The sequence below is a fragment of the Balearica regulorum genome, chromosome 4 (genome assembly GCF_011004875.1).
Source record: "Balearica regulorum gibbericeps isolate bBalReg1 chromosome 4, bBalReg1.pri, whole genome shotgun sequence".
In the NCBI taxonomy this organism is placed as follows: Eukaryota; Metazoa; Chordata; class Aves; order Gruiformes; family Gruidae; genus Balearica; species Balearica regulorum.
This window is the reverse complement of record NC_046187.1, coordinates 72,850,699-72,873,268: the sequence shown is the minus strand read 5'-3', so window position 1 is coordinate 72,873,268 and position 22,570 is coordinate 72,850,699. Positions and strand designations below refer to the sequence as shown.

The 22,570-nt window shown below is 35.3% G+C and overlaps 2 protein-coding genes across 2 annotated transcripts in view; both read right to left on the bottom strand.

Annotated features, from left to right (window-relative positions):
- The window catches only part of POLN (DNA polymerase nu), a 134,176-nt gene that overhangs the window by 111,042 nt on the left and 564 nt on the right, over positions 1-22,570 (bottom strand). The window contains exons 2-7 of the mRNA XM_075752671.1: positions 12,742-12,888; positions 9,609-9,670; positions 6,611-7,096; positions 5,949-6,139; positions 4,045-4,157; positions 434-591 (exon numbers count right to left, since the gene is read on the bottom strand). Of these exons, the coding sequence (XP_075608786.1) occupies positions 434-591; positions 4,045-4,157; positions 5,949-6,139; positions 6,611-7,096; positions 9,609-9,670; positions 12,742-12,874 (1,143 nt within the window). The 5' untranslated portion in view covers positions 12,875-12,888. The remainder of the gene's footprint in view (positions 1-433; positions 592-4,044; positions 4,158-5,948; positions 6,140-6,610; positions 7,097-9,608; positions 9,671-12,741; positions 12,889-22,570) is intronic.
- On the bottom strand, positions 14,430-22,450 carry HAUS3 (HAUS augmin like complex subunit 3). The gene is made up of 4 exons (XM_010308325.2): positions 20,536-22,450; positions 18,983-19,416; positions 17,117-17,342; positions 14,430-15,783 (listed from the first exon to the last, which is right to left on the bottom strand). Exons 1-4 carry the CDS (start codon positions 21,454-21,456, stop codon positions 15,550-15,552), a joined length of 1,815 nt encoding a protein of 604 aa, XP_010306627.2. The 5' UTR covers positions 21,457-22,450; the 3' UTR covers positions 14,430-15,549.

The window sequence follows — 22,570 nt, the reverse complement described above, 5'->3', positions numbered from 1 at the left end:
TCTTTACCAGCTGTGAAATTCAGCAAAATTGTTAATAACAATTAACTAAATAGAGGCTACAAGTTCACAGGAAATAGAGAACATGGCATTAGACATTTTGGAAAGGAAAGCTGGAAATCAGTTTGCAGATAGGTGAAATTAAAAAACCCAACAGATTATATAGCAATTAATATTGCTACTGAACTTTAGGGTTTTGAAGAAGAATTTTACAGCTGTTCCTGAAGAATATGATCCCATCTTAGTAGAAAGCAGTGAACTCTTCCCTGCTCCCCTTTAAAATTAGATTTACAACAAGTAGTATTAATACAATTATTTTCTTCCATCAGAGAAGTATTATCTGTATTTTTTCAATATTTTGTAAGCAAAAGCAATTCTTTCATCATTTCCTTCCTTTTTTAAGCCAACCACAAACAATTTAAAACAAACTACTTACTGATGCATTTCTCAAAGCACCTGTATCTGTATTTACTGTTCCCACAGAAAAAGGCTTTTCAAAATATTTCTGTATTAAACATTCAAAGGAGGGAACTGTGTCGCTGGGGTTTATCAGCCAGGCTGCAATCCTTGGATCTAACACGACGCTATCAGCAACTACAAAAATAAGTTATTTCTGACAATCAAAACATTTAAATTACCTCCCATATCGAGAAATACTTCAAGAGTCTTACCCATCTTTCCTGTAGACACATATCATAAACAGACAAGAATTTACAATACAAAATGTTAAAGATTGAATTGGCAGCTGTAACACACAGTCAATACCATGACTACATAGGAGTAATTTCAATATTGAATATTTTTGAAAAGGGTTTTTTGTGGTTTTGTTTGGGGGGTTTTTTTGTTGAGTTTTTTTAAAGTTTTAAAATGTAAGTAAACCTTTGGTTCTTAAGACTGACTGCAAAAGCCTTTCTTATAAATGAAAAATTTCAAATTGAAGTTTTTCTTAGGGGTATCTCCCTCTGGTACAGTGTTGTTGCTGTTAATTTGATTGATAACCACACAATTGCTATTGGGGACTAGGGGAGAGAAGATTAGGGAGACCTAATTGCAGCCTTCCAGTACCTGAAGGGGACCTACAGGAAAGATGAGGAGGGACTGTTTATCAGGGAGTGTAGTGACAGGACAAGGGGGAATGGGTTTAAGCTAAAGGAGGGTAAATTTAAATTAGACGTTAGAAAGAAATTCTTCCCTGTGAGGGTGGTGAGGCACTGGAGCAGGTTGCCCAGAGAGGCTGTGGATGCCCCATTCCTGGAAGTGTTTAACACCAGGTTGGATGGGGCTTTGGGCAACCTGGTCTAGTGGAGGGTGTCCCTGCCCATGGCAGTGGGGTTGGAACTAGATGGTCTTTGAGGTCCCTTCCAACCCAAACTATTCTATGATTCTATGATCTACTTCCTATCAATCAGATTTCTGAGATCTTTAATGTATATATGAATTTACATACGGGTGTACAATGTATTGTTCTCAAAAATCAGAATCTTTTGTCCTATAGGATCTTATGTGCTTACGCTGCGCTTTCTCTCATGTTCATATAGATACATAGGATGAAGCAACTCTAGTGCTGTTTCATTCCCCTTTTAACCACAATCTCAACATATGTACTGTAGTACTACAAAGAAAGAGAGAAACTAGTAACTAGAATACTTTGAGATATAATTGAAGATAGTTACTTAGAGGTGACTGAAGAGGATACCTATATCTAAATGCAAACGACAACCCACAGGTACATTGGTAGATTAGAGAACTCCATACCACATAATCTTAGAGACTCAGTTACCTGGAAGCAAGCTTTAATGTCCATAATGCAAGTTACAGCTGCAGGACTAAAGAGAACCAGACTTGTTTACTGATAAAACTTGCTGGAAAAGAACTTCATGTGGCTGCTCAGTAGATGTTAGGGAAGGAGACATCTTGCCCCTGAATCAGCTTGAGCTCTGCTGGAATGGTCAGATAACCGAAGGACACTTCATCTGCATGGTCTCATACCAGATTTGATGTAGCTCACTATCCTTTTCTCTGAATGCAAACAGCTATTTGCCTCAGAAGCCAACAGATGCGAAGGAACAGCCTCAGAAATTGTCCCAAGGATACCCTTCTGACAGTACTACTAAGAAAGTCTTTCTGTGATTGAAAGGACAAGCTTCATGATTCCAAGGCTAAGACTAAGTATGCCAAACTCTGAATCCACTCCAAAACCAAACTTTGGATGTGTCCACAGGATTTCCACTGCTTTCAGTAGGAATTAATCCCTACAGGAATTAAATGAAACTTTGACAACTGTAACAGATTTGCCATGAACTCAAATGATACGTTGTGAGGAGGCAGACTACGCAACTCAGCCTCACTGATGGGCAGTAACACTTGGCAGCTGATGGCAGTTGGAAAGTGCCTAGAGGCTGCAGGAAAGCTTTGTCCAGTGAGATGCTGGACATTCACAAGCTCATGTGAAGACTGCATGAAATAAGCACATTTTTTTTAATAACAATACATCTTACCAAAGACACACGGAAGAAGAGACTCCTGTTCGCAAATAGTCTCCGAGATATCTCAAAGATCCTTTTCTCGTATCTCTATTTACAATGAGCACGAGACAGTCTCTACCTGAAGAATCAAACCACCCAACCATCAATCCCTTCCTTGCCAACTAAAATTTTCACCAAAGCTGAGCGTAGCAGTAATGACTTATAACCACTAGTTCAGTCCTGGGAAGAGGATGACACCTTCAAGATGAGGAGGCAGCACATGTGAACTGAGACAGAAAAAAGCTGAAAGGAGTGAAGCAAAACCAGGGTCAAGCTGGGGTAAAGTGAACAGAAGAGTCTGTGCAGATAAAAGCATACTTTCCTGAAAATTGTGAAACGGTACTCAAGTCCTGTCCTTCTACTCCAAAACATTAGTGAATCCCCATGGCAAAGCATGCCATATTTTATGAGTCAGGGCTAATGTATCTGTGTCTATTCCACTGTTTAAGAATGAGTGCAATCATTCAAGTCATTGCAATCAATATGACATACAGAGGAATTTCAGTGTTTGATTTACAAAGATGGCATTTTACCTTAAAAAAGGCAGGCTTTGTGTGTATGGTAAAAAATAACCATAGCAGAAATAAAGGGTGAGAAAGCATCAACTTCCAACGTTTAAAAAAAAAAAAACAACAAACCACAAAACACAAAAAACAACCAAAAAACCCCACAAGACAAGATACTAGATACTTGGATACTAGAAGCTTCAGATTCAAATCCTATGCATCAGATAAGATCGAACCTAGATCTAGTATTTCCTGTGTGTACAGGCTATAAAACTGTCACTAGTAGCCAGAACCACCAGGACATTTCTTCCTCCCTTTCCCAGAATTGTCTTTTGTGTAGATCTTCATACTAGATTCTAAATCATCAGTTTACTATGATTTACTTATGAAACTTTTCATATGGTGAACGCAAGATGTTGAAGACTCTCCATAGAGGGAGCCCTTCCTGAAATGTCACACTTATTTTTGTAATTCGGTCAGCAGTAACCTGATACATAGAACCAATTAAAAAAAAAATCATTATTTTTACATCTTAATATACCTTCAGTTTGTAGTTTCTTTTAAATCCATACAAAAGTGTCTTATTTGTTCCTATCAAAAAAACCACACGAACCCTTTCAAGTGATTACTAATTCTGATAACTATGACCACCTCTGGAATTTATTTTAGCTTCTCCTCTTGAGCAGAGAATGTTTCTCTAGGGAACATTTAATAGTGACCTTTTCATCTATAGTCAGGACTGAGTTGAGAGCTTTTGTTTCTACTGGAAGTTATCCTTAAATTATTCAATTATTTGATTCCTACTCTGAGACGAAATACATCATCTTGACATACCAAGTCTCTGGCCACAACTTCCCCCAAGAAGGGTATTCTTTTCCATGGTTACTAAAATTCTGTTTTCCAATATATTACTTACCCACCAATCTAGTTACTTCTACACCTAAAATCTACAGCGATTTTAACAGAAACATCAAAAGCACAGAAATTATAGGATTAATTATAGATTAGATAGTTACCTTGTTTCCAGCTAATTTCATTACTATAAACTTGCAGTAGGGTCCTCAGGAAATCTTTTGCGTTGAAGCAAATAATTGGAACTTTGCTATGTAGCATTTGAAACAACACTTGCCTGCACAGAAGTAATTCATTAACACACACTATACTGCTCCTAGATTTAGTGAATCTATTTACTTTATACATTTAATTAGCACCTAATACTAAACAGTGAACACAAGACATTTCTTTATTCCTGTAACAACAGAATACTGTATTTGAATATTAAATTCTCAATTCAATAATACCTGAAGCTTCATTCTTTAATAAATTAAACATCCTGGCAGATATGCCTTATCATGCATTCATAAAGAAAACAAATCCTTATTTGATACTCAAAATTAAATGCAATCTTAATCCAAAAGAGCAACTGGCATCCCTGTAATACTTCAATATATCCAAATAAGATCATAGAGGCTTCTGAGTTAATGGCGTATTGTAAATTATTATTTAAAAGGTACTAGACAATCTAAATTGCCATAATTGCCTAGTGTTAATGCGCTATTGAAATCTAGTATGCTTCATCTTTGTCACATTGTTCCGTTCCTTTTGAAAACGTCCATAGTCCCCACATCCATGCTATTTTAAATAGATTTTAATAATTATATGTATTAGTATACACATTTTACTAATTGTGTCATTTTTTTTATAAGGTCTATTTTGGGCAATATAGAAAAATAATTTTTATAGAGCTTTCAAGTTTATCTTTGGTGGTATGAAGCCAAAGTACCAAGTCTTTGGACATAACAGAAATTGTGTAGATCATAAGGTATTATTGTATACAGTGTAGATCCACAATTAAACAACTGTACCATTCTTACAAGAAATAATTAGAAGAAACCTAAAGGTAATAGGCTTATTCAACTTATTGAATTTTTACTGTTCATATGTACGTGCTTTATTGATATGTTATCCTCAATTCAGAACAACCTATATTCAAACTAACAAGTTACTAAACTAATTGTCATATAACTCCACTATTACAGCTGGAGAAGTACAGGTAAGTGAAGTGATTTGTTTCAAGTCACAGTGGAGCAGCAGCAGAGATGCAACTAACAACCAAGTTCAACATCTTGAAAATGAATGCTTTACAATTTAATAACCCAAATTCAGTAGTTTACAATAAAGCAGTTATTACTTAAAGCTCTAAAATATTCTGAAGAAGTTTTAACATGCCACTATTATATCTAAGAATCAGATTCATTTCTCATTCCTCCCTTTATGGGATACTATTTCAAAGTTAATAATAAGGAATAAAAATGGATTTTGGGTATGCTAGTTGGAAGTTTAAAATATAATCCAACTTTTAAAAAAAATTAGTCCAACTATTAAGCATATACACAAAGCATTTATGTTAAAAATGATCTTGTAATTTTGATGTAACGTTACTACTGAATGTTAGGAAAACCTCATTTGGGATCTCAAAAGCCATTAAAAAAGCCTCTCATGCTCAGAAATTAAAAATATTAGCATATAACATAATCAGAAACATACTAGGTAAGAAATGCAGTTCAGGAAGTGGAAGATAAGATACAAGAAAGATAAACCTGGAAGAATCCTATTTTTTTTTTTGGTGCCATGTAGCTGTAAGCTATTCATAAAGGATTTCTAGGTGAATGTAAACAGCTCCTACCAGAATCCCAGCCTAGTTCTGCAGTGCTGCAGTTAGTGATATGCTGAGCCCAAAGGAATAGTCTATTTTTATTTGGTTTATATTAGCCCAGGCTTGACACAAAACTAATACAGCTAATATGAAATTCAATGAGCTTGACATGTAATGAGATTAAGCCTGTGCCATGTAATTAACATCACTGTCGCTAAAAGCATATGTAAAGCAAAATAGTATTTTTTTCCTACATACTCTCACCAAGCAAATTTCTTGTGAGCTTGTTGTTCTTCTTCCCAAAGATATGACCATTCAGTTTTTAAATAAATTAATTTATCATTTTCATTAGCAGCATTCCAAGTACAGTCTGTTGAAGAGTAACCGGGAGGGCAAGGGTGATCAGTTTGATTCTTCACTAACACGACAACTCCTTTTACTGATGAAGTTAAGGCCTGTTAAATATAATTACAATAGTCTTTCCTCTGACAGATTTTATGCAATCCTATAAAGAAAATTTCCCAAATATTTTACAATACGAAACCTATTATGTACACTAGAGTTTTTGCATACACCATTGACACTGTAGAGGAGCATGCAAGTTTCAGCCTTGAAACAAAAATCCACAGTGACAGTACAAAGCAGGAAGAAAAATATTCTAATTCGAACAGTCTCACTTTAAGTATACAAATGCCTGTTTAGCCCAAGCGGTTTCATTTTCTTTAAGTTTTACTTGGTAGGTAAAAATACAATGTAGTCAGAAGTATTAAGCTTTACATTTTACACTTATATTTTGGTAAGCAATAATACACAAAACTGGTCCGGATTCTAGGTTCCCAATGAACACAAGTTGTGTTTATCTGTCATATGCACAGTTCCAACGGTTCTACAAAACTGACTCTAAACAAAACACATCATTCACTAACCTGCTCTGAGCTGAGCTGTGAAGAACCATCTTGAAATATCATAGTAGTTACAAAAGCCACTGCCTGTTCTATAGTTGCAAGCAATTCTCTTTTTTCTTCACATCCCAAATTCCTGATATCACAGGGATAATTTTCAGAAGACTCTGTTTGTCCAGATGTACAGTTGTATCTTCCTTCCCATGAAGAAGTGCAGGTCTTTACAAGTAATCTCCTTTTCTCTGAACAAGATGTAGGTACATCCTGCTTTCTTTTAAAGGGAGTAGCTATATTCTTTTCACCATTGCTCAGGTTTTTTGCTTCTATTGAAAGATTTCTTTCTCTATATCCCCATGTTGGAAAGTCTAAATCCTGGTAATAGCTCACTATTTTGGTATCCTGACAGCAAAGCATTTCATCGGTATGTATTGTCCTGACTATCCAAGCAGCAGTACTTTTTTCAGGGCTGGCAGATGTTTTTAATAAGGCAATTGTGGAATCATGAATCTCCTGGGAAAATGGGAAATTTCTTAGTGAACCATTTATTCAACTTAATAAGAGAAATAAAAATAGATGTTAATTTAGATAAGCTTTTCAAGAAGTTATATTCTATGGAAAAAATATTGATACTAACAAAACAAAGTCAGTTTAGGGGAATCACATTACATAAAGCAACATTTGCAAGATTCCCCAAGGTAAACGCATGTTTAACTATTTACAGATATACAGGGCTCTATCTTCCCTCAATACTCCTCTTACACCTTGATCATCAACAGGTCTTACGGGCAAGCTTTCAACTCCTGAGGCATTTGAAAAAATGGTGTATTATTAGTGATGCATTTGACAGCTGTTTCTCAAAGTTTATTTGGACTATACTATTGTATATTTACATTTAACTTCTCAAATGAGGCAACTATAAAAGAATACAAATTCTAGTAAGTTTACTAAAAAATGTCAACATGCAAAAAGCTAGTCTCCTTCATATTGATGCTTAGTCATACTTCTTTTTCCTGGAAAGATTTTAGTATTCATTTTAAGTCTTCAATATTTTGTTTTGAATAAATCCCTGTAATACCGACAAATGTTTTGGTTTTGGAGGGGAAATTCCATATATCTTTCTTTTAAAAGCCCCCTCATTTTTATGTAATTTCCTTTTTTGAAGTGAAGCATTCCTGTAGTGTCTTACTATCTTTTAATGCCTCAGAAAGATTATAGCCCACCAGAGCATCTTTCAGGAGGGAGATTTTGAACCTGATCTCACACTGAATCTAATAAAAAACACTTTCTCTTGTGAGTTCTCTAACCGTTGATGTCTCCTAACTTTTAGTCTCAGAATCATGCATAAGCGTAATATTCACCCACTCCATTGAAAAGGAACTGAAGCCTCTCATAATTCCTACGTTTTCTGCTCTAGTAGGACAGCCAGTCTCCTTCAGTACCTCTTCTGGCATTACCATTTCCAAAAACTAAGGCCTTCTGACTTTGAAAGAACCACAAGTTACTGCTGCGCAGGGCTCCCATCCACTCCCCAAGATGACAATTTTCACGGATCAAAGGATATTATCCATCTCTATTCAATCTGTATTGATTGAACAAGCCAGAATGACAAAGACAGTATTTTTTTTTCCTGGTTTTGCAATATTCCTTAACCTAGTTGCCATATTCCCAAACCTCAAAACTACAGAGTCAAAAGATGAAAAAGGCTTAGACTGCTTGAGATTATACTTCACAGAATCAACTCTACAGCAAAAGTACAATTAACAGGTTCTAAGTAAATAGAGAAAGGGAGCCAATTAAGCTTTTGCTACTACCAAAATGAACAGTGGTTGTTCTGAATAAATTAATTGGACTTAGGCAATGCTAAATCAAAAAGCAAAACTATAAAAAGTTCCCTTTAGTGGAAAAAATAATATCACAGAAGGACCAAATATTTAAGAGCTGTAGAAAGACAGCTCAAGCGTATTCTCCAGTCAAACTGCAAATTGTTTTATTGTTTAACACTGCAGAATTTGAATTAGGACACTCAAGTAATTATAGAATCAGGAATAAGCAATTTGCTTTTAAAGGTTCAAAAACAAGAACAAGGCAATTTAATTTTCAAGTCAGAATAATACAGCTGGAACTACAATTAACCACAGAGAGAAGCAGCAGCTTCCAGGAAAAGCTGATCTTCTATGAGAAATAATGACATGGCTGGAAGTAGAGAAAACAACTCCTGGGACGTAGATTCATAATTTATGTGGAGGTAGGAAAATTTCACTAGATGCATGGAATCAAAATTAGCACCTAATCATCACAAAAAGGGGTTCCACTACTACCCATGTGCGCCCACAGCTGCATGTTTATCTATGAGCCAATTTAATTTGCAGGAAACTATCCCACCTCACAAAAGAAACCAGTTTTCTGCATCGTGAACCTGAATGGACTTGCTGAAGCATGCAACGTGCACCAGAGTCAGAGTAAGGAAGGCTGTGAAATTTGCAGCTGGGACAGGAGTACACTTGCAGTATCTGCAACTCGCCAATTAACTCAATGGATATTACAATCACAGCTTGAGTTGGGGCTGCCCCAGTTCTCCATTCCCATTCTTGTACTGGCACTCACTCGCATGCACATTAAACCAAATTTAGAGAGATGATTAACCCAAAAGTTAAACTTCCTAATACAAAGTAATTTTTCATATGAATCAGCTCACTTTATGATTATGTGCTAGCGACCCTCAGTGACAGAGGTTTGAGAACATTTTTAAACCCAGTAACTATCTAATTGTGGCAACCTCATTTATTTCTGATCAATCTGTCACAACAGACTAACTTCTTACAAAAAGGGTAACAGAAGTAGGGCCAAGACTTATAGGTAAATAGATGCCAAGTGCAAAATAAGACAGAAGAAAGTTATCTTAACCAGGAGTGTACGCAATATATGGTAATAAAGCTTGTTACGAAAAAGCCAGCCTATAACAACTTCAAACCTGCTATAAAAAGACTGGTTTTAGTGGCCTTCAATCTTACAAAATGCTTGCCTTCTCATTTTTCAGATGTGCATCCTTATCACCTAGTTTATTTTCCTTTGTCTTCTCTATACCTTTAAAAAAAGAATGGGAAACATTTTACAATACAAATGAATCTGAGAGCCATGCATATAACTTACATTACATACAGTGTTACATTACCGACACTTTTACCAAACATAAAATAACTGCAATCAAATTTTCCATGACAACCCTTTTCCTCAAATTAATATTATTCATGCTTAAAAGGGCCCTGCAGGTTCCTAAATATGCATATTCAAAACTGTGCTTTGTCCCCATTAAGAAAAAATTAATTTGAATTTGCTACAAAGCAGACAAACATTTTCCACGGTATTCCAAAGAGGCATTACTATAATACCATAAACACGCTTATTTCCTTCTTTCAAAAAAACACATCCCATCTTGGTCAAAGTAAAGCTGGGGGTGCAGGCAAGAAGGAAGAAAAATAAATCAAAAAACCTCTATGTACTTCACAGTTTATCTGTTTTCTTGGAACTAGGCAATATTATTACACAATAATTTTCTGCAGTAAAACACTATTTGCATACACATCTTTAGCATATCATGCCCTACAGAGAACTGATCATGCTTCATTTGCAGAGGATAATTTTTTCACATCATTCATCCTCACAACAGAACAGGTATCGTAAGACCAGACAAGAACAGAGAGCAAGGAGAATTCAGACCTCTCCAACTGACAGAAGGGTAAGGTAATAACTAGCACGACAAGAAGCAGGATGGCTCTCAGTGCTGAGTCTAAGGTAGAGCCCTGTGCCACCGCACAGCTGTTAGCCTGGGCCCCCCACTGAACTACCAGAGATACTTAGCCTACAGATCTGAAAGCAGACAGATGCTGTAGTTTAAAGAAGGCTTTGTAAATGCACCTCAGGACTCTGCACCATGCTAAATCAAAGTTAGGGCATGCCTGCTCTTTTCTGCCCTCAACACTGCCCAGTAGCTCCAAGAAGAGAAGGGAAGACTGGAATAAAACAAGGGGCAACAGGCTAGCAATAATTACAAACTCAGTAGGTACAGGAAGAGGAACAGGGAAAAACAGAACTCCACTGAAGCACAGGTCTCTCCAGAATTTCCAATTAGTTAGGATTCCTTTATCCCTAGATTCTTTTACTGCCCAGCCAAAAGACATCTCATGGGCAAAAGATGTATTTTGTCCCCTTCTAACTCCTGGTCCCTACCAAGTACAACACTGCACTGCTGTTTTCAGCTATGAAATTTGCATTACTTTCCGAATCTAATGTGCTGATGACCAATGTCAAACAAAGCATAAGGTGATCTATTTCTGACACTGTTTAAAAAAATTTTTTCTAGGCAAACCAGGACCCTGTACTTAAAATACTACAAAAAGCATTTTCAAAGACTAAGTCTCCAAAAGAAACTCAGCTTATTACTTTATAGTATTACATGCAGGTTCATGTTGGTGTATGTATATCATCAGTTATTTATCTCCAGCTCAGACTTCTTAGCTGAGCTGTTAGAATAGCAAATATGGCATAATTGTAATTGCAGTTTCAAACATTTCAGGTTTGGTTGTCTTGACACTTCCCACAACAATAAAATTATAATTTAAGAATGATAGTAACCAAGTTTACACTCAGTGTTTTTAATCGTTTAAAAGCTAGATACCTTTTCTTGACAAATTCACCCTCCAGAGAAGATGATTAGGATTGCATTTCTCTCCTTCAGCACACGGTATTCAGTATGACAGGTATCTAAAGATCTATGCAACCTCAAATTTCTGGTTTATGAAAAAGTATCACCAGATGGCAGTAGACACCCACCCTTGCCTTCAAACTCCTTCTTAAGGCTAGATGGAACAAGCTCTACTGCCAAGATAACCACAGAATTTCACCCCCTAGTTCAACACCAGAAATATTTGTCCTATTTGAACCCAGTACTTACCTTCTAAAGGCAGTTTGTCCACTAAGTGGAATTTAATCTTTAAAGATCTATCAATAGAATACAGTTCAATACAGTTTGAAACAAACCAATATGACAAGTTTTGCGTTTGGTTTTTGGTTTTGTTTTTTTTTTTTTTTTAAGGGAGGTAAACTTGCTCTCTCCAGATCCATTCTGATCAGCTAAAGCTATATATACAGGCAATTTCCTAAAAGCAATTCAAATAAATTTGTTCTTTAGCCTGTACACTAGAAACAGTAATTACTACATGGAAAACAAGAGCAAGAAAAGCTAGTCATGTGACCTGCTGCCACTAAATGCTTATACTGTTCTTTCACTCCCCAGTGAGTAAGGATTTAGCAGCACTACAAAGACAACAGCAAGCTTATTTGGCTAAAGATACCAGACACCTTCATGGGGTTTTTAAAAAAACAGAGAATCTGTAATTTTACAGCTTGACAAAGAGTGAATGGATCAAGAGTGGACAACATAACACAACATACATATCACACAGTACAGAGTTCTGCAGTCTGAGACAAAATATTACACAGGAAAATTAAGGAAGGGAAGAGACTGGCAGACTATGAAATGCACTGAATTGAGAATAAAAATTCCATCTTGCAAAACCTCCCTAGTATCCACAACATTCTGAGTAAGATTTGCTCAACAGCCTACGATCTGCTGAGGCACTTTTAACATCACCTAATTTGTTCTACCAGTGGGACTTTTGTCTCTCTTCCCCATAGAATCTCACAAGGTGCGAGTTGCTAATAAACATGTGTTTAAAGGAGAGGTATGAGTTTGGAGAGCTCACAGGCCTTCTGGCAACTTCCTAGTACCTCTAGTGATCTTTAATATGTAGTCCAGAATCAAGTTAACATATACATTTAATTTACAGTATTAGTTAATTAACAGTTTGAAATTTTCTTCTACTTCTATATCACATAGCAGGAACAGGAAGAAAAAAAAACCACAATGAAATTGAGTGTGCTGCTAATACTCTAGTTCCTTGCACTCACATAGCATTATTTAATCAGAAAAGTCCCAGGAAATGTCAGTTATGGCTTAATTTCTTCTCTAAAACTGGAAACCTACACTCACCTTTTTTTCTTTTTTAAATAGGGACTAGAAGTTTAATATTGGTTTGTTTGGGTTTCAGTTTTTCAACTGAAAATAGAAACACTTAAATAGGCTAAGATTTACTCACTCTGGTTATTCTTTGTGCTAGTCTGAACTTCTCCTACAGGAACAGACTGCAAAGCTGTCATAATCCTCTGAGCGATATCAGATAACGGCACTTTAGAAGTCTCACATCCTATGTATGAAGCATACCGTTCCATTTTTTAAATTAAACCTAAACACAGAACACACATAAATTACGTGTGATATCAGGGCTGCAGAACAATCTGCACTTACATTCTGTTGAAACTGAAGACAAAATATAGTGAACGTGTTCAACCATTTACTCGACAGAAAAATTACATTTCCTCTCTGACACACGTATCAGTTTCTAAGTATTTTAAATAAAAATTAGCAAATTATTATAATTTACAAACAAAACTAAATAAAACTTTGAAACAGTGTTTTAATACACCAATAAAAAAAATCAAGCAGCCCGATTAAGTAAAGCTAACTTCTAAATAAAAAAAAAACAAAAATCTGGCAAATAAAACAAGAATTATCATTTATGTCTGAAATACTTCCTCTCTCCTCAACATCTTTAAACTAGTTTATATTTGGTGTATGCATATATTTATTATTATTGGTGTTCAGATTTTATCAAGAAAAAAAAAAATATTTTCAAGTAACTGCCGAAATAGAGCCAACACAAGATGAAAAAAACCAAGTATTACTATCATGATACACAAACATTAGTGATGTGCTGTTTCAGAAAATACTTGTCATAAAAGACCTCTATTCCTTAAACTTTGTATAACTGCGGTATTCAAGTACTATTAAATACTAATAACACTAAAATAGTTACTATAGTTTGTCAATTTAAGAAACAGGTCAGCAACATCTAAAGTCTCTACAAGCTTCGACTTCAGCTATTGCTGTTCTAAATTTTATCCTTTTTTGAACAGCAATTGCTTTTCCTGTTAGCCTGTAGCCATATTCTATAACATATACAAAATACTTGGAAAGCCCCTAGATACAACACATATTGGAGAAACAGAAACAATGGTGTCCATACTAGTGACTTTCTTGACTTCATATAGTTAGACCAGAACAATGCAGAAAACTTACCATAAACACAAGATAAATACCCAACATTTTCAAAATATTTAAAGGATTCAACCTGTACAAGTCAACTGCTCTACCAAAAACTGCTGTTAAGTAAATTAATTCCTAGACAAGTTAATAACTGGAGTCCTGTTACTCTGGTCTTCTCCCACTAAATCCAGTGCATGAGTACACTTTCAAGTCAAGTTTAAGCATCAAGTAAACACATTTCCTCTGCTTACATGGAAATATTTTCTTAGCTCAAGACCACAGGCAGATTGCAGGTTTGAATAATTACAAGTACAAACATTTGTATCCAGATTCAAAGAGGAACATCCATCAGGCTGCGTTAGTATTGGCTGTATCTATCTACCTTGAATTTTATTGTAAGCATGTGAATGGGTGAGAAAGGCAGAATGGCTTTCTTTTCCCTGACATTCCAGAAGTCACCCTTCCCCATGCACAACTCCTCCTAATTTTTATAATGAAGAGCAACACTTCTTTCCTACACAAGGTAAAAACTGTTCCTGAGTTCTCAGGGTGGGAAGCAGTAGTCTTAAAGCCTCAGGGGCATATCAAAATGAGAACCTAGCAGACTAAACAAGACAGTACACATGAGAATATGCCTAAAACCAACACACAGATTCACCATAAGTATTGACAACACTGAACTGAATTTGTAGTGTTTGGCATTTAATAATAAACACAATATATAGAGTTAAGCAGCATGAAATCCAGATATAAAGACATCCAACCAGTAAGGTAAAAAGAAATTTAAACATTTAAAAATAAGTTATACTCACATACAAGTCTGTCATCAAAACAGTTTTAAGACTACTGTTACTGAAGTTAAAGCTAATTTACTAACCTTCATCAATATGTAAAGCACAGTTGATCCCATCAAAATACACAAGACTGGAAGTTATCATACTATAAAAGCCTATCTAGTTCCACTGGTATATTAGGAAGCTATATAAAAATTTGATAACAGTCTACCAATGCACATGAAAGCAGAAGTATGAAAGCATCAGGATTCTGAATTGAAATGCCTATCATAATAAATCACAGAGCAAATTCAGGAGTCTAAAAGGTAAATTTAAAATTATTTTTCTTTCAAGAGCCCAGTATGAGTATGGACTGGTTTCAATGGAGAAGACAGGCCATAAGTTTAATTCCAAGATATCGGAAAGGTCTTAAAACAGATAGTCTTGAAAAGTACTTGAAAAAGTTTCGGGTACATAACCCAACACATTTCTAACAAAACTTAATTTTCTTAGGAGAACTGTAAGGAAAAAAATCACAGAACATCTGCCTTGGAGAACTCTCCTCTTCAGAAGCAGCACATTACATTCATGTTCCAAAATCTGGAATGCCTTCTCTGCATTTATGTTTCAGTTCACATATCAAAGGTTCTTAGCATGCAAGAAAACTTATCTCAAGGGTATAAAATGTTCCTTTTTGTGCTATACTGTAGAAATTGACACACAGGCTAGCAGCAGAGCAGCCTGAATGTAATTAATTCAAATAACCAATGTATTACTTCATATCAAAGAACTTTAACAAAACTGAGATTTGAACTTGGTGGGCAGATGCCAAAAGTCATAAAGCAGCATACAATCCAAACTTGATAACTGTGGCAGTTAAACATACATTGCAATGATAGATAAATGTGAGCCTTGATAAGCTAGTACTTATTATTCCATAAACTTGTGGGCAGTTCACATTAACATGTTTTCCCTTCTTAAGAGTACAGTGAAGTTTAAACATTAAGAACTTCAGTGCTGGTGAAATTCTAATCTTCCAGACCACCGGCTTTAGCCTCAGACTGCTGCTCAAGCTTCTCCACCATCTCTTTCAAGCGGTCTTCGTCTTTGAAAAAATACACATACAAGTTTCTTTCCATCTGATGCAGCTTATTCGACTCTAAAAAGTTTCTCTTTGACTTCACATCAGCAATCAGATCCATAAGGAGTTGATTTAATTTATTTAAATCAACTTCCAGTTGATGAAACTGCTCAGTAAGTTCCTAACAAAAAATACAAGACAAAAAATTATTACTTATATTTCTAGTTCAGCTAGTGTATTAAAAATATAGAAAAGTTTTTTGCTTTTGGAAGCCACTTTTGTTTGTAAGTGAAAAGATATCACAAAAACCAGAAACACAGGTGATAAGGTATTCCATTCTATTTATGTAACTTTTGAGCTCCATGTAACAGTACTCACATCAGGTTATGAAAATGTAATTTCGTTTACTTGTTTACTAAACCAGACGAGTTAAAACCATAAGAATCAGGTCCTCAACTAGACAGATGGTTAAATGACATTTTCAATCAATTACAAGTCTTCATAGCTAGTCAAATCTTAAAAGGGAACAAAAAAACACAAAAGAAAAAAGCCAATTTGATTTTAAAATTAAATCATTAATTACCAGCTACAATTTTCCCAACTGTCATTTTTATGATAGTTCAGTGTAAGTAGGCTAGCCATCTACTTGCACATTATTTCCTTTTTAAAGGAATTACTTTTCTTGATAAACAGCAGCAATAGGAAGAGATGCCAGTATGTTTTAAGAGGTAGCTTCAATCAATAAAAAGGTATTTGATTGATTTAATAACATGTAATCCTTAAATACGTATTGTTGCAATTACAAAGTTTCATTTATTAAATAAAAACTGTTCTATGCATTGCAAATTCACTTGACAGAATTATTAAATATATTTTTATGTATTTAAGCAAAGAAGCATTATGTAAGAGAAGACTTTCCTCAATCCACTTTGAGATATCTACAGTTATTTAAAAAACTCTAACAAGTTGCATTTAACAACCCCTATTCCCATTTAAAAGAAGCTCTAAACCCAACACCTGGGACCTCTGTAGCAGGATTGTCCTACTACCACTGTCCTTCAAAATTCTGATATTCTTATTTTGTCCAAATAAGCCACCTATGGCCAGGCTTTTTAAGGGGCTAAACTGTACTATTTGGGTGTTACGGGGGGAAAAAAGCCCATCTGAAATAGAGAAATTTAAACAAATTTTCCAGTGACACCATATCCAGATAACACATTTCCCACACCATAAACTTACTAGTAATACATGACTGTGTATGCCTTCGAAAGAAATTAAAAGTTAGACGCAATGATTTTCTCAGAAACAAAAAATTATTACCTGCCAACATTTACAAAATCTAACATTTGCTAAGAACAATGTAAATACTGAGCCCATCATCATTATGGTAATAAATTAGTGGCTGACACATGGGAGCCAGTTTGTGTTTCTACAGCCTTCATACTACATTTTTCTCAGTAAAAGAACATGATGCACATTTATGTAATAATTTTAGTAACTAAATAAGGGCTTACCCAACTACTGAGTTGTATCTCATTTCCTCCACGATACAGAGCATCATGAAGGGTATCTACATCACTTTTTAGCTTGGACAAAAGGAGAGACTGTTCTTGAGAAGATGCTGCTAGCTGATCTTGTACTGTAGCACAGTCCTGCTTTAACTTCTGAGCCATCTTCTCCAAGTTTTTGTATGTTTTAAACAATTGCTGTTTATTTTCTCCTTCCAGAAGCTGATATAGCCTGTAACAAACAAAGTAAGACACACAAGCATTTTTAAGTTTCCTAAGCACCACTGTCATTATTAGTGAAAAGAACATGTTCACGTTGAGAAGTCAGAGGACTAGTAAAGGACAGTACTGCTCAGGGTACTCTTACTACACTGCTGTATCTCCCACTGATTTCATGATTCTATCTATATACAGCTAGTACATGATTAATAGAACTCCAAAAAATTTCAATATTAAATTAACAGCATTGAAATACCAACGTAACAGTTAAAAAAGTACACAATGAATGCAAACAGAAGTTGACAGTGTGCTTTTGCCAATTATTTCCCGACACTTCAAGGACAGCAAAGATCCAATTGTTTTAGAGTGGGGAAAAACAGCAGACTTCAATGGCCAATGAGAAATAAGGGAAATCTTTATAATGTTTTCAAGCTCACTGGAGTATTTCCAATTTTCTATCTATGAAGAGACTGCTAAGAAATTCTTCAATTAGTTACGAGTCATGAAAAACACAGCAATACCTGCTGTACCAAACTGTACCCTTATGCTGCATCAGGAAGAGTCTAATACGATTACAGATAACTTTGCTCGGCTGTTACTACCACCTCTGTGTATTAAAATCTTCAGGAGTTGAGCCCCAATATAGAATCAGATTGGTTTTAATAAGAGCAGGAGCTATATTTCAAAAGTAACTGAGTTCTTTCGAGTGTCTTCTGCTTACAAACCCTTTAGGGTTTTTAACTTTTTCAACTTCCCTTCACAATCATGAATAACAACACATGCCCTTTTTTAAATGAAAAAAAAATGAGAGTGAAAATGTAGCCAGACAACATTCCGATGCAGTGATTTGGAGACTTAATAATAAACCTGAACAAAAATGTTACAAGTTGCCAATGCAAATGCGAGCAAAATTAATGCTGCCTAATTCTTGCAGTTATTGAATGTGCAAGACCATACTCAACTATCACTTAATTATTAAAAAACACTTAAAGCACCATTTTAAAGAAGCAGGAAAAGTCTCACATTGTCACCTATAATTATACAATACACGTCATCAAAATGTTTACAGTCTTGAAGCAACAGCAACACAGCACACATTCCTAATGTATCACCTGAGCTACAAGGAGACTGAATGGTGATGGCAAGTAAAGCAGTAAAAATGAGCTAAAAAATGAGCTAAACACATTTCACATAAATATGTTCACGGAGCTGTTCCTCTCCTCTACCACACGGGGGTTTTTGCAGGCTAAGCTGATGAGGCCGTGAACACGATCTAGGAAATCGTTATTAACAGCTCTCTACATCTCTACTTCTAGAACACCTTTCAAGAGGTCCTAGATCAGGGCACCATATGAGACAGGCTTGGCTTTAACATTCATTATATTCTGGATATTGCTTGGGAATGCTTCAGCAATATTAACAAGACTGACAATTGACCAGCTTTTCCTCAGGCAAGCCTGAACATAATTTGAAAGGATAAGCAAGAGGCAAATCTCATACCTTGAAAGCTTTGGTTCTGGAGAATTCAAAATGCTCATTAGCTATAGCAAGCTAGGAACTTAGCAATAGGAAAGGCTTAGCTTGCCTAAGCCTTTATCTCCTCAATGTTATTTCAAACTAAGTCAAAAGTTCAACAGTGACTGTAATGCTTACCTGCAAGAGAAACCATCCTTTGAACTAATAGTGTTTCTTGGCTTGGCATGTTGAGTTTGCTCAGATATCACCCGTAGTCTCTCTTGCAACTCATTACTGCTCTGTTTCAGAGATTCTACTAAATTCTCAAGTTGACAGCAGACCTCCTTGTGTTTCTTCAATTCCATTTCATAGGCTAGCTCAATAAGTTCAAATGATGCTTTCTGTCTTACCAAATGCCTACATATTTCATCTTGTCTTGAAGCACGATAGTCCTGTTGAGCAATCTGACAATCCAAGTATACTTTCACCACTGGTGCACTCAAATGGCATGCATTCTCCTTCAGAAGGGGAAGCAGCTCTTTGTTTATCTGAATTATTTCTTGTCTAATTGTTGAAATTTCATCATTTAAACGAGATATCTTGGCAACAAGGTTTTCCTGTTTTCCAATACCCTGCATAAAGCAAAATACTTGTCAATTTCTTCATAGTTCCCTTCAAGCCACTTCCCTAATACATTTCTTCAGTTCAAACAAGATGTACTTATGTTACATTAAAATAACTACATCTTTTGTATTTACAAAATTAAATTAAAACTCCACAAGCAGTTTTACAGAATTTTACAAGACAAATCAAATACAGATTTAAAAAGTAGATATTGAATAAATGTATTTTGATAAATAGTCATTTCATTCCATTGCAGGGCCAGTTTATTGTGAAAAAAAAAAAAAATAGAAGAGCTATAATTTTACTTAGCACCCAGATTTCAAGCATGTCTAACTGAAATTTCACATGCAAACAGTTTTTTATATTCAGTCAGATGACCATCAACACTGCTATCAGAATCAATATTTTTCAAATTACTCTAATCAATCAAGTCCTATATGCTAGTGATCCATAAATGTAAATATACAAACTGACATGATGCCTCAAGTTAGTCCATGACTGGCGTAAGCTAGTATTTTTCCTTCTGTTAGGATTTATTCACATTCTTAAATTCCAGTAGTCATATCTGCCTGTCACTCACTTGTTGAGAGATTTCTGGGGCTTCAACTATCCAATCCATTTCTTTGGTATTTAAAACACGTCATCATAATACCACCATATTACAAATACTTGAGTTTCAAAAGTGTCAGCAAACTAAAACTCTTCAAGTTTATGCTATGGAATATAAACAGGAATACATTTATCATATTAGCTCCTCGATACCACAAAATTATAACCAAAGTTAAGCTTTTGTTTCTTGTGCAAACAACTGAGAGCCAGTTATAATTTGAAATTTTAAAGTTAAACTAAACTGGAAAGGTACTACTAAATTCTAGGGGGTTTAAGGTAATAAATCTGGAAAGTAGAATTAAAGATACTCTGCCATACCAAAGAATTTCTAAATATAGAAACTGGAACTATTGCACAAAAGGAGTTTTGTGAGCAAGACGAGAACTTCCTAAAAGTGCAATTTTACTATGTAAAAATAGTTGAAATAGCAAAACCTCAGCAATTCCTTTCATTAGATTCAGTTGAAAACACCTGCCTGTTTAAAACTCCCCTACTTTCTATCACCTTTTGCAGCTTACCGTGTTCAACGACTGCAGGATGCTCTCTGCACATTTTATAGCTGAATTCATGATCTCATCTTTAACTTGCATCTGAATTAGCTGATGTTGAGCACAAATATACGCTGTGTGGAGCCTGGCCAACTCTTGACTCTCTTCACAAACTTCATTAGTCTCATCATAAGTGACTTGTTTGCTTATATCCACAAGCTGAAAGCTGTCTTCATGTGATTTTTCAACCCATTCAGACATACCTTGATAAAAATGTTTTTTTATGCATGAGATAAGTGCTGCAGTGCTTTGTTCTTCCTGAGACAAATACTTGTCCAAAGAAAGTTGGGAAAAAAACACCGGAGGTGCACTTGATCCTTGTTCTGAATCTGAAGCAGTGAAGAAAGAGGCCAGTTTCTTAGCTGCATCCGTAAGAGACAGCAGTTCATTACTAAGCTTCTTATTTGCTGCAGTAAACACTTCCAGGCCTTCTTTCAAATCTTTATGTGCTTCCTCCTCTCTGCTTTTTAATGTTTGTAACATACGGCTGTTTGCAGAAACCATCATTTGAAGCTTGTTATGCCGATGAATTTGAAGTTCTTTTAACTTCTGAAGAGTTTGAAGTTCATCCTCTAATCTCTTCAGTTCCTCCTCATCTTCCTCCTCCTCTTGGCTACTGTTCTTTGAATCCGTGAGCTTCAATGTTTTAAGGACTTCATCCAGTGCATTTCCTTCCAAAATGGGCTTACCAGACTCAAGAAGACTATCAAAATCTTGCAGTTCGTTTTTAGATACCACATTCTGCACATTTACATTTCCACAAAACCACTCCAGAAACGATTTGTCCTCTGACAACTCAAACAGCCAGTCAAAATCTTCTCCATTAAGCTCATCAGCTTTTGGATATCCAATTTTCTTAAGAGTTTCCACAAAATCATTTCCACAGCTCATGATTAAAATATTTTTGTAAGCAGAAAAGATCCAAATACATGAAAAAATCTGGGCTATTATTCCAGTTGTATTTTTTTTGTCATTTTAAATGAATATTCAGTATTTTAATAACAAGAGTCTGCACAGGAAAAAGGAAGTATCAGATCACACCGCAAAACTGAATGCTATTCTGGATTAGAGTGGCTATTCAAAGACTAGAAACCACTTTTTATTTCAGGGATGTCTTAATGTGTTTTGTTCATAAAATTGGGACACATTTTTACATCAATTAAATCCCTGATCTCTGCAAACACTTATGTTTTTCCCTAATTCACATAAATTTACTATTAAAACAGAATACTACTATTAATTTAAAAGAAACAGGCGTAAATATTAACTCATTGACCTGCAAAAGTTATTTACTTATATAGCTTTCCTCATATGAAGTAAAAAACCCCACTCACAGTCATTTTAACTCTTCCAAAATGAAAGCTTTCAGCTTGTTCTAAAAACAAAACTACAGTGATGTTACACTGCACTTCAAGATCTTGCTTATAGAGATTTTTTTTTTTTACTTCAGCAGCAAGCAGAATCTTGTCTTCTAAACCTTCGAAGTTTACTCTGAAAATTGAACAAGAAATCCTTTAACACAAAAATATCTCCACATAATAATGCAGTTCTTTGACCAGTTATAAAAAATTTGAGTTGTTATCAGTGTAAATACTCTTGTGAAAATGGTCATAGCCTAGAAGTTACAAGAAAAAGGAGTTTGCTGTTTTGCTGTTACCCAGCAAACAAATCAGTAGCTTTGAAATCCTAAAAAGAGCAAAACAGACAGCTAAGAATAGCATGAATTATCAAAAAAGTCAGGAGACCTTGTCTGCAATATTCTGGTAATATCCAGGTGGGTTTTTTTAAATTGGTATTACTTAATACTTTGTTTCTAAAACATACATTCCACCAGTAAACTGCACTATGCCAGCCAGCCAGCAGGGCACGAGGGCTGAACAAGTAAATGCATCTTTCTGAAAGTCTGTGTGTATTTCATTTAGCTTAGAGTTACAGATTAAATAAGAAATAGAATTTGTTATGCAAGTTTCATGTCACAGGGCAGCCTTCCAACTGCCCTCTGCTT